The sequence below is a fragment of the Papaver somniferum genome, unplaced genomic scaffold (assembly GCF_003573695.1).
Source record: "Papaver somniferum cultivar HN1 unplaced genomic scaffold, ASM357369v1 unplaced-scaffold_19, whole genome shotgun sequence".
NCBI classification, from domain to species: Eukaryota; Viridiplantae; Streptophyta; class Magnoliopsida; order Ranunculales; family Papaveraceae; genus Papaver; species Papaver somniferum.
In genome coordinates this window covers 10,655,659-10,675,677 of record NW_020628818.1, presented here as the reverse complement: position 1 = coordinate 10,675,677, position 20,019 = coordinate 10,655,659, and the positions used below count along the sequence as shown (strand labels likewise).

At 35.7% G+C, this 20,019-nt stretch overlaps 2 protein-coding genes across 2 annotated transcripts; both read right to left on the bottom strand.

Annotated features, from left to right (window-relative positions):
- Nucleotides 1-9,201: 9,201 nt before the first annotated feature.
- On the bottom strand, nt 9,202-10,595 carry LOC113338231 (zinc finger protein ZAT5-like). The gene has a single exon (XM_026583686.1). The coding sequence runs from the start codon at nt 10,420-10,422 to the stop codon at nt 9,373-9,375; it is 1,050 nt and encodes a 349-aa protein (XP_026439471.1). The 5' UTR covers nt 10,423-10,595; the 3' UTR covers nt 9,202-9,372.
- Nucleotides 10,596-15,127: 4,532 nt separating this feature from the next.
- Nucleotides 15,128-17,559, bottom strand: LOC113338849 (superoxide dismutase [Cu-Zn], chloroplastic-like). Its single transcript, XM_026584242.1, has 8 exons — nt 17,226-17,559; nt 17,040-17,101; nt 16,911-16,950; nt 16,692-16,787; nt 16,563-16,594; nt 16,130-16,205; nt 15,914-15,967; nt 15,128-15,400 (listed from the first exon to the last, which is right to left on the bottom strand). Exons 1-8 carry the CDS (start codon nt 17,458-17,460, stop codon nt 15,375-15,377), a joined length of 621 nt encoding a protein of 206 aa, XP_026440027.1. The 5' UTR covers nt 17,461-17,559; the 3' UTR covers nt 15,128-15,374.
- Nucleotides 17,560-20,019: the final 2,460 nt, after the last annotated feature.

Sequence of the window (20,019 nt, the reverse complement as noted above, 5' to 3'; positions counted from 1 at the left end):
CATGTTTCATGGTTCAAAAGAATGTTGATGTTTATGTTAGTACCTAGTTTTTATAGCAGTTGAATCTTCCCAGCAGCGTATAATAGCGGCCACTTGGTCCAGTGAAGTGAAGTATAACCACAACCCAATCTTGTGCACACTCCTTTAAAGAGTGTGCACATAACAAATTAATTTCATTGGGCCTTATTAACAAACCGTTATACTGTATTATTAATTAATTTATTATGTTTTAGTTTGATTTAAAGAGTGTGTTGGTAACCAACCAACTCTCTATAATCAACTTTTATGATTCTAATGAAATTATCTATTTAAATTCTAAAAAGAAGACAATAAAATCTAATCTTCTCTTTATTAAATCTAATCTTCTCCTAATATTGTAATTTATTCGGTATTCATTTCTATGCAATCAGAATTAAAACGCGTATGCTATAAGTTAGGTAATCAATCAATAATGTCCATATCATGTTTGAAAATGCGGGGGTCTAACAACCACACCCAATATTTCGTTTAGGCAATGTTGTATGGACTAACTCCAATATACATCCCCAATATGAAACTTTCTAAGTCAGACATCAAATGATTGTCTCACACAAATCATGTAAGATGTTTCAAGGAAATTTCCACATGATCATCTTTTGACTTATTATTTAGTTTCCAACAAATAAATTGTTTCCATCTAAACCCGTCAAGAATAATGATGAACGTAGCTAAAGCAAAAAGCTTCGAAGACATATTTCGAGAAATAGATAAGCGAGATAAAATGAACTCGAAATATCAAATTTGTATAATATAAAAGTCTATATAGCTATGCGACTTAGTCTCATTAGGAGATAAAATAGAATTGACTTCTGAGTGATAGATAAGTTTTAGTCTCCACATACCTTTTGTTGATGAAGTTTCTCCAAGCTCTCCTTAGTAGATATTCGTCTTCAATCGATGAACGCCGTGAAGTCTAAATCTCAACTACACATTCTATCCTAATCCGAGACATAACTATAAGTAGACTAGAAATCAAGACTATATTTTTGATCAACTAAATTTGACAAACAAGCTTGAGATAGCAACGCTTGGGAGTTCGACCTAGCAGTGCTCTAACAATAATAAGGACCTTATATATAATAATTTGATCATATATACGTTTAACTTAAAGAGTTGTAATCCAAAACTTTGGGACACAGATACCATCTTCCACGGATTTTTTTTTGTTGCTTAGAGCATCCACAGTGGGCGAGTATAACCAAAAATTTGGGATGAGATCGTAACACAGTGGGACGGAGTAAAGATCAAATCCCAACCAAAGATCAAATTCCAGACCAAATATGGTCGCGACCAAATCCCAAATTCTAATATAGTCGGGCGTAAATTTAAAGTACGCTTGTTGCTGGGCGTAAATTTAAAGTACGCTTGTTAACGGGCGGAGATTTAAATTACGCCCGATGAAAATTCAAATTAAATAAAAAAGAAAAAGAATGAGGCGGACTTTTAAAGTCCGCCTGATGAAAGTTACCAAAAATGGGGCGGACTTTTAAAGTCCGCCTGATGAAATTTTAATGGGGCGGACTATTAAAGTCCGCCTGATGAAATTTTAATGGGGCGGACTTTTAAAGTCCGCCTGATGAAATTTTACGAAAAGTCCGCCTGACGAAATTTTAATCATGTACCGTTGCGTCACAACACGGACTAAACCCAAAATTTGGTCTTTTTTTTTATCTTTGATCTTTGGTTTTGATCGCACCACTGCAGTTGCTCTTATGGGACTATAAATTAAAGTACACTTCGATAGTGGACAAGGATTCTTACTCTTGAAATATAGTTTTGGCTAAACTTGGAGATATTAGCAGCACCGAAGGAGATTATGGATTTTCCGAAAAAAAAGAAAATAAATAAAGAGTAATGTTTTAGATATTATTTAATTGGTATTTTTATATTTTCTATGATCATGTGTTTCTTGATAACTAGGATACATGTACTTAACTCAATTATGATGATCGAAGAATCTAGTGAATAGATATGCAAAAACATATATATATATATATATCATGTCGATTTTCCTTCTTTTTCCGGCATGAGAATTCTAGAATATCCCTCATTGTTAATGTAAAAGATTCATCTTCGTTTTAAAGAGAACAAAGAGTTAAAAAGAAAAAAAAGAAAAGAAACCCATGCATCACAGAACATTTTAGGGCTTTTACAAATCTAGGCCTGTTTTTTTTTATGGTTCACAAAACTCAGCCTCTTTTTTATTTCTTACAAAACGAGGCCAGTTTTGGTGGATGGAAAGTTAGCTGCAGTTATCTGCCACCTATCCATATTTTCCCAGTTTGAAAGACGATTTAGTCCTTCATCTAATGTTCAATCATTCAGCTCCTCCATTCCTGCACCCTCTTAGCATTGTCAAAGCCATTTCATCTCTGTATCATCCATCTAATCGATCTCAACTATAACATATCCATCCACGCCTGCAGCTATACATACACTAGCTCAGAACAGCAACACAAAACTCCCCAGCTACGATTCATCTCCTCATTGCCATAGCCATCAATGAGCATCCACCATCAGTTCCACAAATCTCATAACCACCACTGAACCATAATTTCAAGACTGCAACGTTCTTCTAAACTGCTATCAACCAACGAAATAACGTTGTCATCTGAAGCATCTAACAACACTCCAGCCCATAAACCATAGCAGCAGCAGCTATTCTAGTTCACACAATCCAGAACCCAAATCTCCTTCTCAGTTAAGCTCATTCCTTAGTATCATAATACTTGCATCTCACACAGCCTCCTTCCAAAACAAAAACACCACCTGCAATTCCCAGCTCAGATTGATCGAGCTCAACTGCAATTCATCACCACCACACTACAACCAACACAATTTTCTCTGCCCCAACTGAACACTACTTCACTGCATTGCATACCTTATTCTTGTCCTGTATGAACTTCAATTAAAAAATCAAATCCCATTCAAGCTCAATTCGATGGCAACAACAAACATTTCTCTGAAGCATCAACAACATCTAAGATCTTCAATTCATGAATAACCCAGTCTTAAAAATGTATCAACTCCTTAAACCCATTTTTAATCTTCACCAAATCTTCGATCTGATTTATCTTTTCCCTTATACAATCGATTCTCCCATCAACACGATCTCAGATTCACAGTATCCCTTCACCAGCTCAATCGATTCTTCACCATCCATTAAATCAAGACCCACTATCAATTGATGCAAAAACCTCACAATTCCATTTGATGTAGTCGAAATCATTGAATTAATACAGTAATCATCACTGCAATTACCCATTCAAACCACCAATTCATGTAACCAATATAAATCACTATCACAACATAAACATTCCTCAATCATCAAAACACCATCAGTTGCATCTGAGAATCGATCAACATCATAATCAAACCCTTGAATCTCCTTTACCAACTCTCAATTAGCAAACCCATCACCAAAAATCATTTCAATTCCTCATCAATTTAATCTTAAATACATATAACCAAACAACCCTAATTCTTTGTAACATCTTCAACTCGAGTCAGATTGCAAATTTGACCTAAACCCAACTCAAATCCACCATCAACTTCTTGTATTTCATCACAGTTTCTCAAATCAACTATAACTCATCCCTTTCTCACCTCGCAACCACAATCAAAACCCCTTTCTCATCTCGTCTTCAACTTCCGCCACCCTTTCTGCAGCTACATATCTTTCTCTGAAATCATCTCAAACCCTAGCTTCTCTACGTTAAAAATCAATCAAAAAATTGATCTAGATGAACCAGAGATAACCAGGTAGAATATGGAAGAAGAAAATGAGAATCGATCTCTCTTTATTCTGCTATTAGATGACATCAAAGCATCAAGACCGTCCAATTTTTCTGAGATCTGGATATCTCAGATTACTGGTTTCGAGACAGACACATGTAGAGTTAATTCCTAATGAACATCCATCTTAGCCATTCAAATTATCTTCGAGATTTCATCGATTTTAGATTAGACTTTCATATCGACACACGTGGGCGAGATTTACAATGCTATTGACACACTACAGAAAGGGCAGTTTAGTAATCTTAACACTTTCATGAGATCTCTCTGTACGAGATTTTGGCGAGTCAACTCAATAAATTGACTGAGATAACGGATTTGGATGGGATCCATTTGATAGGCTTAGATTTATAAGAAATAAAAAAAGAGGCTTAGACTTGAAAACGAGGGTCCAGAACAGGCCTACTTATGTATATAATCCAACATTTTACTACATCATATGAGAACAAAGAGTATATGGGAAATGCCTTACTGTTAATGTAGTAGATTCATCTTCATTTTTAAGAGAACAAAGAGTTAAAAAGAAAAAAGAAGAAAGAAAAGTAACCCATGGATTCACCTTGCAGGTTGAAGCTCGCTGAAATTTCCATTGTTATCTTTCAGTCTAGCTAGGTTGAGTTTCGGAATTTGAATCTAAGAACTTAAGAATTCCTATCTTCCGTGATTTCTACCTTCTTGTTTTTTGATATATTTCAAAGCAAGAATTGAAGGCATGAAAACAAGTAAAAAATAAAAACCATTATGTTCCTATCACTAGCATGCTTACTACAGAATTGTGCTCCTCATAAGTACCTTAATGTGACTGTATTAAACCATGGTCCCTACGAGAATAAGATTATCAAATTCCTGCTCTCCAACTTCTTTTGCGCAATAGATGAACGGGTTCAGCGACGAAACCAGGATTTTATGTTCGGGTGGGCTAATACTTTTTTTTTTACTTACAGGATTATAAATTAAAGTACTCTTAAATAATGGACATGGATTCTTACTCTTGAAATATAGTTTTGGCTAAACTTGGAGATATTAGTAGCACCGAAGGAGATTATGGATTTTCCGAAGAAAAAAAAAGAAAGAAAGAGTAACGTTTTAGATATTATTTAATTGGTATTCTTATATTTTCTATGATCATGTGTTTCTTGATAACTAGGATACATGTACTTTACTCAATTATGATGATCGAAGAATTTAGTGAATAGATATGCAAAAGCATATATATCATGTCGATTTTCCTTGTTTTCCCGGCATGAGAATTCTAGAAATATCCCCTGATAGTGTTTTAAAGTGGGAGTTTTAGCTCTCGTGTTTTTATTTAAGTAAAGTATTATGCCGTATGGGAATTCAGGAATCACTTGATATTTCTCTTTAGTTTTTAGTGGGATTTCGATTACTACTATTATCCTTCACTAAAAAACTAGTTCATCTGTTTCGTGTTTGTTAGTTAAGTTCATACGATACTAATATTCAGTGGGAGTTGAACTAAGACTTCCATTATTTTTTTCATTGGAAAACTAACAAAGTAGTTTTTCAAAAGTCATCTATTACTGGTTTCAGTGGGAGTAACATTCTGTTAAAGTTACGACATGCTGGTATGTTTGTTTTCACCAAGACATTCAGTTAAGTTCATATGGTTGTTGTTTCCAGTGGGAGTTAATACTTCATTATTTTGTTTTTAAAAACGAAATTAACGAACTAGTTTGGTTTGGTTCAACAAGGTTTGATTGAGTTTTTTCTTAAGTTACAGTCATGTATTACAATAAAATAACTTTGTTTGAATAAGTTGTTTTTCTAGTTGATGCATCGTATACTTTGTGTTCATACAGTAGCCTACAAAGATTCACATAATCTTTGATTTTTATTAAGCTTAACATGAGTAGGCATCATGGTTGGGGAGCTTTCATCCTGGATAGCTGGTAGTTGGTTAGTACACGCGGAAGCAGTAAAATATCAGGATGACATACATCTTTGTTGTATGAAGCATGGACACTATGGATAACACATAAAGATTGCATTAAATATTGAGTTATACATGTACAACACATTAATAGCCACTGAAATGTATAAAGATGGCTTAAAGATTCTAGTAATGCTGAAGTTCAGTGCATCATACATATGAATGCTTGTGTCTTCGTTGCCCAATTCAGTGGTGCTACTTTGTTTAGCTGAAGGTTAAAAAGCTATATATCTGTGTAGTACTAGTGTAACTGTTTTCTTTCACGTGTAAGGGTGGCCACCCGGTTTTTCTAAAAAGAAATTGACCCAGCATTAATACTTTTATAAAATTGAATTGTTATGTTTATAATTGACCAAGTAGGAGAATGTCAGATATCTATAAGTATTGTGGTTAAAGCTAAACATATGTTTGCAAAATCTGGATCAATATCACAAGTATATCGGAAGAGATAAGGGAAGCAGTATTATAACATTAGATCTATACCAACTGCGAGGTGAGCTAGCAGTTTTCTATAGGTGATGGTATCCCTATATCTTTATATCTCCATAGTGGGTAAGGATTAGAGAATACTAAAAAAAACAAGGGAGTCCCTCTTCTCATCATAACTTGCTCATTGCATCCCATGACAGATGTTGAAAGAGATCATAAGACTCCATTTTCAGATGCAATTGTTGGTTCTTATATTTTTGCAACTATTCATCAAGCTTTCTGGTCAAATAAGCTTCTAATTTATTAGTTTGTTTTAATCATGATCTTAATTTTTGGAAAGATTCTATAATTTTGATTTTTGTTATAAGTATGTGGATCGACTAGAATTTCCTACAATGGTTTCCTTCTCATCTTAGTCGAACAAATTATTTATACACCTAGCTGTGGAATCTGGATGAACCTCTTTAGTTATACATGTGGAAGCCCAATCTTTATGTCACTTAATAATATGGCTAGCAAACAATCTGTTATCTAATGTAAGCATAATAATTGGTTCAAATAGTTATTGGCTAATTAGCCCGTGGAAAGTGGAAAATACAATCCGCCAATCCATGCCTCTTTTTGTAAAGCTTCCATAAGCGCAAAATTCAAGACACGAGTAGGAAACACAACGCAAAGACACCTAGAATTCGATGCTTTCAACATATGCAACATAAAATCCACAAGCTCTCTATTTTATATAATGTATTTAATTTAACATGGTAGAATTTTCAATCTTATGTACTATTATTTTTTTTTATCAAAATACTATATATAATAATAAAAATTAAACCCGTAAAAAATTGAGCGTAATGGTTGAGTTAAGTTCGTACGAGTTTGTTTCCTAAGTATTTTCAAAGGTTTGTGGACTTTCTTGACGCCGAGCGGTAATTCTTTTAATGCTCAATTTGATAATTTTATAGCATTTAATAATTTGAGCTCATTTTCTAACCCTCTGATCTTGCGATTAGAGATGAAGAAGCAATCTGACGGGTTGAGCGTTCGGTGAAGTATGTTGATAAAATATGGCTGATAATTGGTTCGTTGTTACTTCAGCTGTAGAGTTTTTTTCTTCTGGATATGATTGAAATCACCTGACTCGTCTGAATCTGACTCATTGTGTTTATTTTTGAGTGAGACATGGCTCAATTGACTCAATTATTTGTAAATCAGTATATGAGTCCATGAGTAAAGGACATTTTATTCCCTGACTAAACCGATTCGAGTGAGAGATCATGTCTAAATCAAGTAGCCGGGCAGATCAATATGACATCTCTTACGTCGAGTCAGATTTAGATTCAGATCGTGAGTCAGATACAACAAACAAGGACGTTGTTGGCCTATCTAAGAAAGAGCCCATAACTATCCGGCCTTGGAAATACTATGGATCGACTAAGGAATTATCGACCACCTTATGGTTTGTCGACAGGATTATAAAGCAAACCTCGAGAGTACACGACCAAATAACTATGGATGATGACCACCTTATGGTTTGTCGACAACCGTATAAAACAAACATCGACCAAATAACTGTCGAGAGAATCAAAGTTTGCCATATTTTGTGTGAAGGAGCATATGGAGAATGGGCTAGTTATTACAGTCCAATGAGGCCCATTTAAGGGTTGCTGTTGCTTCTATATAAGCAGCACCACACCACTACCAACTTCAATCCCACGGGATAATCTCATCAATAAAAATTCTACTACTAGTAATTTGGTTATGTCACACTAAGTAAGTGAAGCTTAAACGGATACATGCATAATAATTTCATGATGCACCTTAATTGCTCACTACTTTACCTTTTTTCTACTAACATAACAACACACTCTAAAAAGTAACTAAGCACACAACCAAAACGTGCACATAACATTAAAGAACCGAAAGGGTTTGCCTTATAATTTAAGACACATCAAACAACATAACTCTTCCCTACTCCTCCTTCCTTTTCCTACTATTCTTTCTTCCTCATCTCACTCCTCTTAAGTTACTTGTGTATCTCACTCTCTCACATACATCCAAATCAATTAGCTTTATCACTCATCACTTCCATGCCTTCTGTCTTTCAAATTTACCAAAATATTAGGTGCATTTTCATCATCCCAAATCAATAACAAAGACATTTTAACCAAACTTAACCGATTTCAGTTTCGAAAAACAAGCTTGATTATTCCACTCTAATTGTTTTTCTTTCTTTCTTATAGCTAACACGTGGCATGTTATATTCTGGGCATCCAACGCAAAACCAATTCTGACAGCCAAGTTTGTTCGTTTTAGTTAATTCAGTGGTGGGAAATTCCTTTTCCACTCCAATGGCAAGATAATAAAAGCCGGCCAAAAAGAAGAAACGAATAAGTGTAAAAGAAGGGTACAAAATTCATAAATGGCAGTTACCTAATTGGTTCCTATCCGTTATTTTTTGTCATTTAATGAAACCAACAAAGAGTGTAGATGGAGAAAGTGAAGGAGAGCCTTTAGCTTTCTTGCAACCGAAACAACAAATAGAACCTAATCCATGACTTTTTGATGGTGGTGAATGTGATGGTGGTGCTGGAAAACCCAAGCTTAACCCCTCCTTCCTTCCCCAGATCTCTCTATCCATCTTGAGTGTGAGAGAAAACAACAATATGAAAAGATGCTTCCCTCACTCACTCACTTTTCGTGAAACTAAGGCTACCTATGCAATGAAGAGTACATTGAACAACAACACTAACACTACCCACTTCATCACTCAACCATACCAAGCTATCTTCATCTATTCAATATCAACACTGAGTGCATAATCTAATCTGAAATCGAAATTCGTCTACACTGTAATTTGAACATAATAAAAAAAGAACCTAAAGCAGTACATATAAGAGTAAAAATTTGAAGTAAATTTATTTATGTTTAGTCATAAAATGGGAGTATAATGTAAAAAGCAATACGTTAAAAGAAAAAAAAAAACAATGTAATACACAGTTTTATGGTGTTTGAATAAATGGGTGATTTAATGTATGAAAATGAATAATGAAAAATTAGAGATTAAGGAAAAGTCATTGCTTAATTTTGACTCTTCATTAATTTCATCCTTAATTCTTCATTATTTTTTTCTCTCTTTCTCTTTCAGTCTAGTCTCTTAGCTAGTAATGACAATCTACTAGAGCAGAAGCTGAGAAAACCAACGGTTGTTGTTGCGGCTGTTGTTTTGATGAACTAAACAGACCAAATTTGGATGAATAATCTTCTTCTGGTGCTGGTAGGTTTAGATCTAATGACAGAACATTTCTAGCAGCTGCTTTCTTATTACTAAAATTCAACTGATCATCTTGGTGGTGCGAGAAATCGATATTTGTGCTTGTGGTTGCCGTGGTGGCGTTGGTTGTTCTATGCCTTCTCATGTGACCTCCTAGAGCTTGCCCGGATGAAAATTCAGAGCCACATATAGAACACTCATGAACTCTGGATTTGTTATTGTTGAAAGCTGATAGTGATGATGAATTTCCCATTTGGAGCACAAGTGATGGGCGTGCACATGTAGTACTATTAGCAATATTATTGTTGTTGTTGGTGTTGTCATTGAATTGATGGTGCTGAGGACTTTCTTGTTCCGTTAACATCAAAAGAGACGATGTTTTTGTGATCGCCGTCTTCGTTGTCTCTTCGTTGCACATACCTTTGTTATTAGGTCTTTTATGACTAGCCCTGTGTCCTCCAAGAGCTTGAAACGAAGAAAAACATTTGTTGCAAGTTTTACATTCATACAAATATAATTCAGCACCAGCACCAACACCGGCCGCTTTACTAGTTGTTGCTGCTGCCGCATCATTGTAGAACCTCCGACTGTTAATTCTTGCCATTTTACTATTCTCATCGTCAACATAATCATCATCAATTTGCTTTGACCTCTTATGGCCTCCTTGTGCGAGAAGAATCAAACAATTAGCCATGTCTTCTTCTTCTTCTGACGAAATAACCGAAAATTCAACTGATGTGGTCGGCGACGGAAAGTTATTATTATCACCCTTCTCATCACCACCGCCGCCGCTAGATGAAGTACTAGTAGTCATGGCCGGAAGAGTAAGAGGCGAAAGCGGGCGTTGGCGTTTCGTTCGCTTCCCCTTGACCACATGAAGATATTCATTAGACCCCATGAGTGTTTGATCTTCTTGATTATTATTAACAACCTCCATGATGATGATGAATTCTCACCCACACTCTTTGAGAGATACAGAGAGAGGAGTGGAAGAGAGAGTTTAAAAGAGAGATAGAGAAGAATTAAGGAAAGGAGAGGAGAGCAGACGTTATAATTTATAGTGATGTTATAAGTATAGTCAAAGCAGAGTATATGAAACAGTAACCATGAATTAGTCCCCTAAACTTCCTCTTGCGTTTCTAACCTTTGAAGTTAAATTTGAGGTTGGAATTATATTTTTCTATAGAGAGAGAAAATTAAAAATAAATAAATAAAGGTAGATAACAAAACATGAGAGACACACACATGAGAAATTACAATAAAAAAAATAAAAAGTTGCCACCAAAAAGGTTTTTGTAACTGAAAATAGGCACAAATTAGAGGTGAATATGGTGCGAACGATAGTCATGATGGGCTGCAGTGGTGGTGGATGGTGTTTAAAACTGGAAGCGATAAGCAGTTGAGTTCAGCCATCAAAAGTTGGTTTTAGTCCGTGTCACACACTACTCTCTTTTGCTATACATGTACACACTCATCATCATCATAATTATGATCAGGATCACATCAAAAAATAGAAAAAAGAAGAACAACCCCTCCCCCAACTTGGGGTGTATATGCACGGTAAATGCATGCGAACTTGTTAGTACGATTTTTTACCTGACAGAGAAAGTTTTAAGGCCATGATTCGGAGGAGGAGGACGAAGTTTGGAATGCAAGGCTGGCTACACGGAGTTTGCGGTGATACCTTTCTTTTCTGTGTCTACTCTTTTTTGTTAATTATTTGCTCATCAATAATTTGGTTTTTAGTTGGATTAGATTAGCTAAGTTTTTTTAATTAGGGAAACAGTTTAGTTGGTGTTTGCTGGTTATTCTCTTTTTCTCATTAGTCACTAACTAAATACGTATATGTATAGGTATGTACAAGTGTGTGTGTATACATGTATTATCTAGCTCTATTTTTAGGTGAACAAAGTCTTCTAATTAAGTAATTATCAGTTTGCATTTTGTTAATTACAATTTGTTGTTGACCCAACCCATTCCTCCGTCCACTAGTAAAGTCTACTAGTCGCTGGAGAAAAAAGATCAAAATATGTCATATGAGTGTCTCACACAAAACATCAGTGTAAATTTTATCGTATACTCTGAACTGTTGCGACGAGGAAATGGGGAAAGAATACAGAACGGTTAAATGAGAAACCGAGTAGTTTAGTTAAACTTAAAGATAATACTTATTCAACTCTTCTGTGGATATTAAATGGTTCCGTAACGTTTTAATAAAGTGAAGAGATATTTAAAATAACAGATGATCCACTATATCCTGTACTTGTGGGAGTAGTAGTACTAAGGTCACAATCGAACTCAACTAAGAGTCTGTTCTCTTTTTAGTCCAAGTACCTAAACAAAATCAACTTTAACTTATTCTTGAGCTAGAAAAAATATCTAATCAATCCGCAAAATATCAAATTTTTACCGATAGATTTCGAGCTCGATCGATTCCCGTGTCTCATGTCATTCATATTTTTTTTTTTTATTTTTGGACAATTTCAAAAGAATAGTGAATTAGTGAGAGAGAGGTATACGTGAAGATAGTGGTAGCAAGTCAATGAAAGGATTGAATTAGGAGTGGAGAAGTTAAGGAGGAGATGAACGAATGATAGATAGTAGGCAGCTAGCTAGCTAGAGTGGTGAGAGAGGGATTCTTGGCGTAACGAATTATTTTGGTTGGTTGTGTGAAGCACGTAATGCAACGACAGCAGTATTAGTATTAGTATATTCATTCACTTAGCTAATACTATGTCTACACTACCTAGCTAGTATTTGGTGGTGGGGATCAAGGAAAGCATCAATCCAACATTGGTTGGTGTAGCAAAATTGTGGGGCTTCCTCTCCTCCCTTTTCACTCTTCTTCCCATTCACCACCCCAAACCTTATTGATGGTGTGTCAAGTTGCATGAATTCCTGAATCAAACATTTTGCCAGATACCGGTCGAGACGAGTTTCACACTCAAGTCATTAGTTTCATCAACGGGTGACTTTACAACTATATTACAATGACATTAGCAATTCATACGATGAGTTAGTAAAAAGAAACTCAGAAGTCTGGACGGTTAGATATATTTGCGCATCTACAAATTTTCTTCATTGAAGTTTGGCCGGTTAGAAATATATTTGTGCATTCACAATTTTCTTTCTTTTTCTTGCAATGACGCATACACATGTTTAACTTCATGAAGACTTAAGTAAAAGGCTAGCTAACTAATGACTCTGAAATGGCTTTACGAGTATATGCTTATACTATACTAATTAGCTTAAGAATGGATCAAAGAATAATAAAGTTCAAACGTCACCCACATGAGAGAGATAGGAAACAGGAATAGAAAAGATTTATATTCATTCATATTACCAGTGACTTTGGTGCCACTCATACACCAACTTTCTTCTTCTTCTTCTCTCTTTTAGCTGCTTGGGCAACTAACTAAGCACCACTTCCTACTTTCCCCAACCCTAAAGACAAACAACAAAAGACCATTCTAAAAGTCTTTTAGTATTAAAAAGCTCTAACTGAAATATCTCAGAGAATCCTTTTGTGCATTGCATTGCATTTCTATGATTGGGATGAATAACATCAACTTCCCCCACTTAATCTAAGCAGTTTCCCACTTGGCCGGCCTACATGCACATACATACAATTATTTATTTGGAAACCCACACCCGCCTTCGGTTCCAGATTTAGTTATGCAACTAGCTGCCTGCTACTAGTGTCCTCCTACTACTGCAGTCCATCTATGTGGGTCAGCCTGCAGGCCGTTTTATTTTGAGTCAGCCAAACTCGGCGTGAAAATCAAATGATGGGTATAAACATTTTGTGGGTATTCAGTGAAAGATCCATGGGCACATAGATGCAGTTGTCCAACTTGCCAACTGGCTCCAAAACTTATTCCGTTCAAAGAAATAAGTATGGGTGTATGGGAGATAAATGACTTCACTCAACAGTAACCATCCTAACTCTCGGAGACTCGATCTTTGCTTTGTTTGTTTGTGTTTATTTCTTTTATGTAATTACTAGAGAAGGAGCAGGAGTAGTCCAAATATCACTCACCAAAAAAGTCTTTAAATTCTTAGGTTAAGTGTTATAATCTAAAGACTTGATGACAAATGGGTTGTTTTGACTACTATACTTACTTGGTCTATTACTAAATAAATAAGAACCACATAAAAGTATAGAAACTTTTCAAAGTAACTATTCAATCATGAAAAAAAACAAAGACAGAGATCTATGAACATAAATTTTGTGCATCAGATGCACCAAAATTTGCACTCTACTAGTAAGTTAATGAGTGATGGATATGGAAATTGTGCTCAAAGCAATCACTTCATAATTGCTTCCAAACACAAATTTAATAGGCATTAGAAATAAATATGCCCCTTTCTTTCAACAACGATCAACAATGAGTTAGTTCATTGTGTACACTACTACTATTACTCCTAGTCCTAGAACTACTTCAACCAAAATTAGGTTTACTTGCACCAATATACTACTTAACCTGGATACAGAATTCATACTTGCTCACTAGTAATTTATAGTAAACACAACCTACTTCTTTAACAGTATTATTATCTCTCTTTCTAGCAAATCATGTGTTTAAACCCTCAACTGATCCCAAGTTAAGTACAAGTGCAGCACAATGAAGAAAAGGAAAGTAAAACACTGATTTGGTATTACTTAAACAAACAAATAATCTAAAGATACACTATGATTGAAGGATTTGTTTACCAAGAAACCAAAGTGGTTGGACAAACACTTTCTTAGTCATTCAGTACCGTGTCTTCACCAAATTCTCTCAGTCAGTAGTATAAGGTTCAACTGTCTCTAAACTGAAGCTTCATGCATTTCATACACTGGACTACTTTACACTAGTCTTCTAGTTTTCACTCCATACCATTATAAAAACTACCTATAAGTGTGATTCTGTTGGCTTCACAAAATGTTTAGTCATGCCGTAGTAACGAAAAAGTGTAAAACAAGAAAAACAGGTATATTGGTACATCTAACAAATAAAAATACACGGCTTTCGCCTTAAACTTGATTCGAAGCAAAATAAGACACCACTTCACTAGTATATATGATTATTATTAGCTGTAGTTTTGGTTGAACTAGTGGGATTTGAAGTTAGGTCAACTGATGAAGTCTAAATTTAATAAAGTGTGGCTTATGACTCTTAAAGTAACCCAAGAGTCACTCCCACTCTTAGCTATGCTACTTTGTCAAAGGCTGAGTGTTGTACCAGTAAGTGTGTGCTGTGTGTTTATGATGAGTTCAGAAGTGTCAAGTGTGAATACTCTAATAAAAAGCAAGGGTTGACAAAGAAATTAGAAACAGTAAAACCACTAATCAGAGCATCATCAGTTCTTTCTTATTGGGGTGTTAAAACAGATGGAACCTAGAAATGGAGATGAAAGGAATGCTGGTATAATCCTATTTTAGACTCTTAGATCAACTACCCCCTGATTCTATAGCTAGCCTAAAAACAGGTCTTACTAATTCCATCTCCAATGACTGCATCAGGCACTAACCACTCTCATGACCTCTGGTTCATGCAAGTCACAACCTCCAAGCTTAAATAGTAGCACCAGATGACAGAGCATTGTTTAGCAGTTGATCTAATTCGAAAACAAGTGAAAAGTTCTCGGTTTTTTTTTTCATGTGATCAGTGCCAATGCACTCGATAAGCTTAGCATATCTTCAATCTTCAGCATTGATACTATTTCATTACAAAGAGTAACTTACAGAAACATGTAAATGTCCACTACAATTCGTGGATTTTCTGACATTTTTTCGCAACCACAGCCTTTTTCGAATTCAAAAACAACTTAATTTTCAACTAGAGTAACATGAGGAAAACATAGAAAGCAAATATTCACCAACCAGAACGATTCCAACGAATGGGCTTAAACTGGAGTCAAACCAACAACACCTGCGTACCCACAATCATGCTTCATATGAGAATTGAAGTTACAGAAATTGAATGTGAATAGTGTCAAATAATAGTCAGCACTACACTTAACAGCCAAGGTTGAAGGCTGTCTTCTAAGAAACGATGTGTTTAATTGAACAAGATACTCGTAGATAATAATATAGAGAAAAGTGAAAGGATTATTCACAATCAAATAGTTTGATATGATTCAACCAATAATGTTAAAGAAGAATTTGTGACGTTGCTGATATTCTTGTTTGCCCTAATCACCAAGGTAGGGTATATGTGTATAAGTTTGGTTCTAATTCTGTTGATCCCTATGCTCTATCAACAAATCATTAGTGTATCTGTGTATAAGTTTGGTTCGCATCTGTGTATAAGTTTGGTTCTATTAGCTTGAGGGCACAATTAACAGGATAGAATGATAAGTTGAAACAGGAAGTGTCATGGTAAGTATGGCAATAAAATGTAGAATCCAAAAGAATCAAGACAGAGTTAAGAAGCTTTGCATACCGCACGCTAATCTTCCACCTGCATTTCCTGTGCTAAGGCTGAGCTCATGGCCTCCTACAGTTGGAAAGTGCAAGTAAAAATTAGATGAATGAAAGTTTGGTTAAGTGACAATTGAAGCAGCGGTAGTACTTTGTTGCGTAATATACTCATACAGAAGCAAAACCAAGACATTTCCTATCAACCAGAAAACGACCAAAAGCTAATAAAGTCGCTTACCCTTTCCAAGGTCATCCTCAAGCTCGTGAACAACCAAAGCTCTTCCAACTACTGCATTTGGTCCACTTAATGGAATCTGCATATTACAGGAAAAGACACAAGGTCAATACCAGCAACAAGAGACAACACTTCGTAAATAGGTTTGAGCATAAGCAACGTCAGGAAAAACATAATACTGAATCAACATTACATGGAAATGACTGAAACCAACATAAAGTTGGTTACTGTCAAGTAAAATTGATGCCCGACTTAATGTGATTCCCAAACTCAGGAGGAAAGCGTAAAGAAGACCCCTAAGATTCTCATTCAGGCATTACGACTATCAACCAGAATCAGTAGCCCCAATTCACACATGACAAATGAACTGTAGTAATATGCCAGCAGCCTCATTAAAAAATGCAATTACATAACCACAAGACAAAATTGCCATTACCTGACTATCCACTATTGTTGCCTCCGCCACTCCTGCACAACCATAAACCAAAACGGAATTCACTAAACAATGAGAAATACAGGAACATAACAAGTCCAAATCATACAAAACCGGAAATCATAAAATTACCATCAGCATTAGCAGTTATGTTTCCCAGGTCACCCGCATGGCGGACTTCATTACAAGGAGCACCATGTGTCAATCCATTCGGATTGAAATGTGGACCTAAAAATTAAACATAAACCAAAACCCATTTTACTACAACACCACATTCCCCAAACCAACACATTTCTACACACTTAAACACCACCACAATCAAAATTCCACTGAATTCTAATAAATTCAAACCTGTTGATATACATCCATTGGTAGTATCACCAAACTCATGCTGAAAAAATTAAATAAATTAGAATCAGTTTATTAAGGTTTAGGGTTGCTATCAGAATGATAATAGTGAAACACAACAATTGGACTCACAAGATGGAATCCATGAAGTCCAGGTGTTAGCCCAGAAATCTCAACATTCACAGTAGTTGGACCTACAAATCACAAAACAAAAACAAAAAGATGAAACCCTTTCGTCAGAAAACAGTACTAATTACACTGTCAAAACCATTAAAAAACCCTAGATTGAAAAAAAGGGGGTTTAAAAAAAGAACAAACCATCATCTTCTTGAGTTAAAGTAACAACTCCTTCAACAGTAGAAGTTCCTTTAAGTACAGCAACAGCTTTTTTCAATGCTGAAACAACAGTAAGAGACCTTGATGATGAACGTTTTGATGTTGGGAAACTGATAGAAGAGAATGAAAGAGGAATTGGGTTTGAGAATGATGAAGATATAAGTGGTTTAGATGATGTTGCTGTTGTTGCAGCAGCTAAGATTGTCTGAGTTGCCATTGCTGTTTGATGTCTAATGAATGGAAAATGAAGATTTGCTGCTTTATCTCTCTATCTCTCTATTTGTGATGAGTGCTGCGCTTCTAGATTCTTATTGTTTGTTCACTTGTATGTAAAGAGAGGTGAAAGGAACTGAGACGTTTTAACGGTTGATGGTATTTGGTCTATTGACTTTTGTAACTTTGAACGGTGGATGTTAAGTGGATGAATATACCTTTTGAACTCTTACCTAACAAATGTGGGTTACCAAATTATCCAATCAAAGCTCAAGAGTACACGCATGTTGGTGGCTCCACTTCCAGGTGATCGTTTTTCCGTCCCGGAAGGTGGGTGAAGTTCTCTCCTCTAGTGCCTTGTTTTTCCGTCTCCTCCACCTGGTTAGCAATTCCGTGTGAGGCAAAATTCGGACAGATGAAAATCCACGAACTAAGGCCTATTCGGCTATTCCTATCGTTTGTCACTTTAGCACTCATTATGAGTATGTCAGAGTACCAAACACATTTGTCTAAGTGTCAGAAATACCACTTAGGCATATACGATGGAGTCTCCAACAAGTGATAGAGTGTCCACCGCTATATGGTCATAATATCGTTTGTTGGGCATTCCAGCGTCAGTGATAGTCATGTTGTCGCTCGCTGGGCTGATCATCGCTCGTCAGTTCCTCATCCAACGACTATAATTCCCCTCCTCTATAAATACGCGATTCCAAACTCATTTCAAGTCACACCAAAATTATTAAATCTCTCTAGCATTTCCCGATCTCTCAATCTTCTTCAAATCTAAAACAATCACACCTTCTCTACACTTTTTAATTTCTTGTGATATGAATTCACAATCTCAAAGTCAAAGTCAAGGAAAAGGTAAGAAGAACAAAGTACGGGTGCAAAATACAACATCACAGAAGATGAATGCATTTTTCATAATTATGTTTATTTTATCCAAGATTGTATTGATGGTGCACAACAACATGTGAAAAGCGGGGGTCTAACAACACCACCAAATATTTCGCTTAGCAATCTGTACGGACTAACTCCAATATACTTTGCTAGAGAATCAACTAGATAGTCAGACTCAATCTAGCTTAAAGTATATCAAGGAGTTAATATCTCTCTTTTGTTTTGATTTACTCGAGCTAATAGAAATCAACGAGTCTTTAATCAAACACAAGGAATAACTTGGATGGTACCAAAGACCAATAACCAAGGATCAAACAATGACAATCAACAATCAAAGGTTGAATTACTCTAATTGATGATCTGATGCACAACCTGTATTATTTCAATTATAAAGATAAAACAATATAATGCAAAAATTGAAATAACATAGACACCAGAAATTTTGTTAACGAGGAAACCGCAAATGCAGAAAACCCCCGAGACTTAGTACAGATTGAACACACACTGTATTAAGCCGCTACAGACACTAGCCTACTCCAAGCTAACTTCAGACTGGACTGTAGTTGAACCCCAATCAATCTCCCACTGATCCAAGGTACAGTTATGCTCCCGCGCCTCTGATCCCAGCAGGATACTGCGCACTTGATTCCCTTAGATGATCTCACCCACAATTAAGAGTTACTACGACCCAAAATCGCAGGCTTTGACAATAAACAAATCTGTCTCACACAGACAAGTCTATCAAAGGATCAACATGTCTCCCACAGATAAACCCTAAAGGTTTTGTTCCGTCTTTTGATAATAATCAAGGTGAACAGGAACTAATTGATAATCCGGTCTTATATTCCCGAATAACAGCCTAAAGTTATCAATCACCTCACAACAATCTTAATCGTATGGTAGCGAAACAAGATGTTGCGGAATCACAAACAATGAGACGAAGATGTTTGTGATTACTTTTTATATCTTGCCTATCGGAGATATCAATCTCAAGCCAATCAATCTGATTGTACTCGTACGATAGAAGATGCAAGATCAGATCACACAACTACGATAAAAGTAGTATCGGTATGGATTCATAATCCCAATGAAGTCTTTAAGTCGTTATCCTGGTTTTATAAGAAGAAAACCAAAGGTTAAAGGAGAATCGACTCTAGCACGCAAACTAGTATCACAGATAAGGTGTGGGGATTAGTTTTGCACAATAATAGATGTCTCCTTTATATAGTCTTTCAAATCAGGGTTTTTAATCAATGTCAGCTTAGTAACAAAGCATTCAATATTCACCGTTAGATGAAAACCTGATTTAGATTCAAGCTAATATTTCTCAACCGTTAGATCGAAAACTTAGCTTGTTACACACACTTGAAAATGCACGCTTCTAGGTTTGTTAACCGTACCCAAACGTATGCACTTGTTGGTTCAACAATAGTTAACCAAAAGGTTAGCCATATGAGCATTTCATATCAACCATGTTATTCTTCACCATAACTAGTTCACATGACTTCAAATGAACTAGTTAGAGAGTTGTTCAATTGCAAGGAAATCTTATGTACTACACAAGACACAATTGAAGCAAAGATGATTTGATTCACTTGAATCGGTTCATGAACTTTTATAGCCACGGTTTGCAAACTGCATTCCTTAGTCTTTTTAAGTTTAA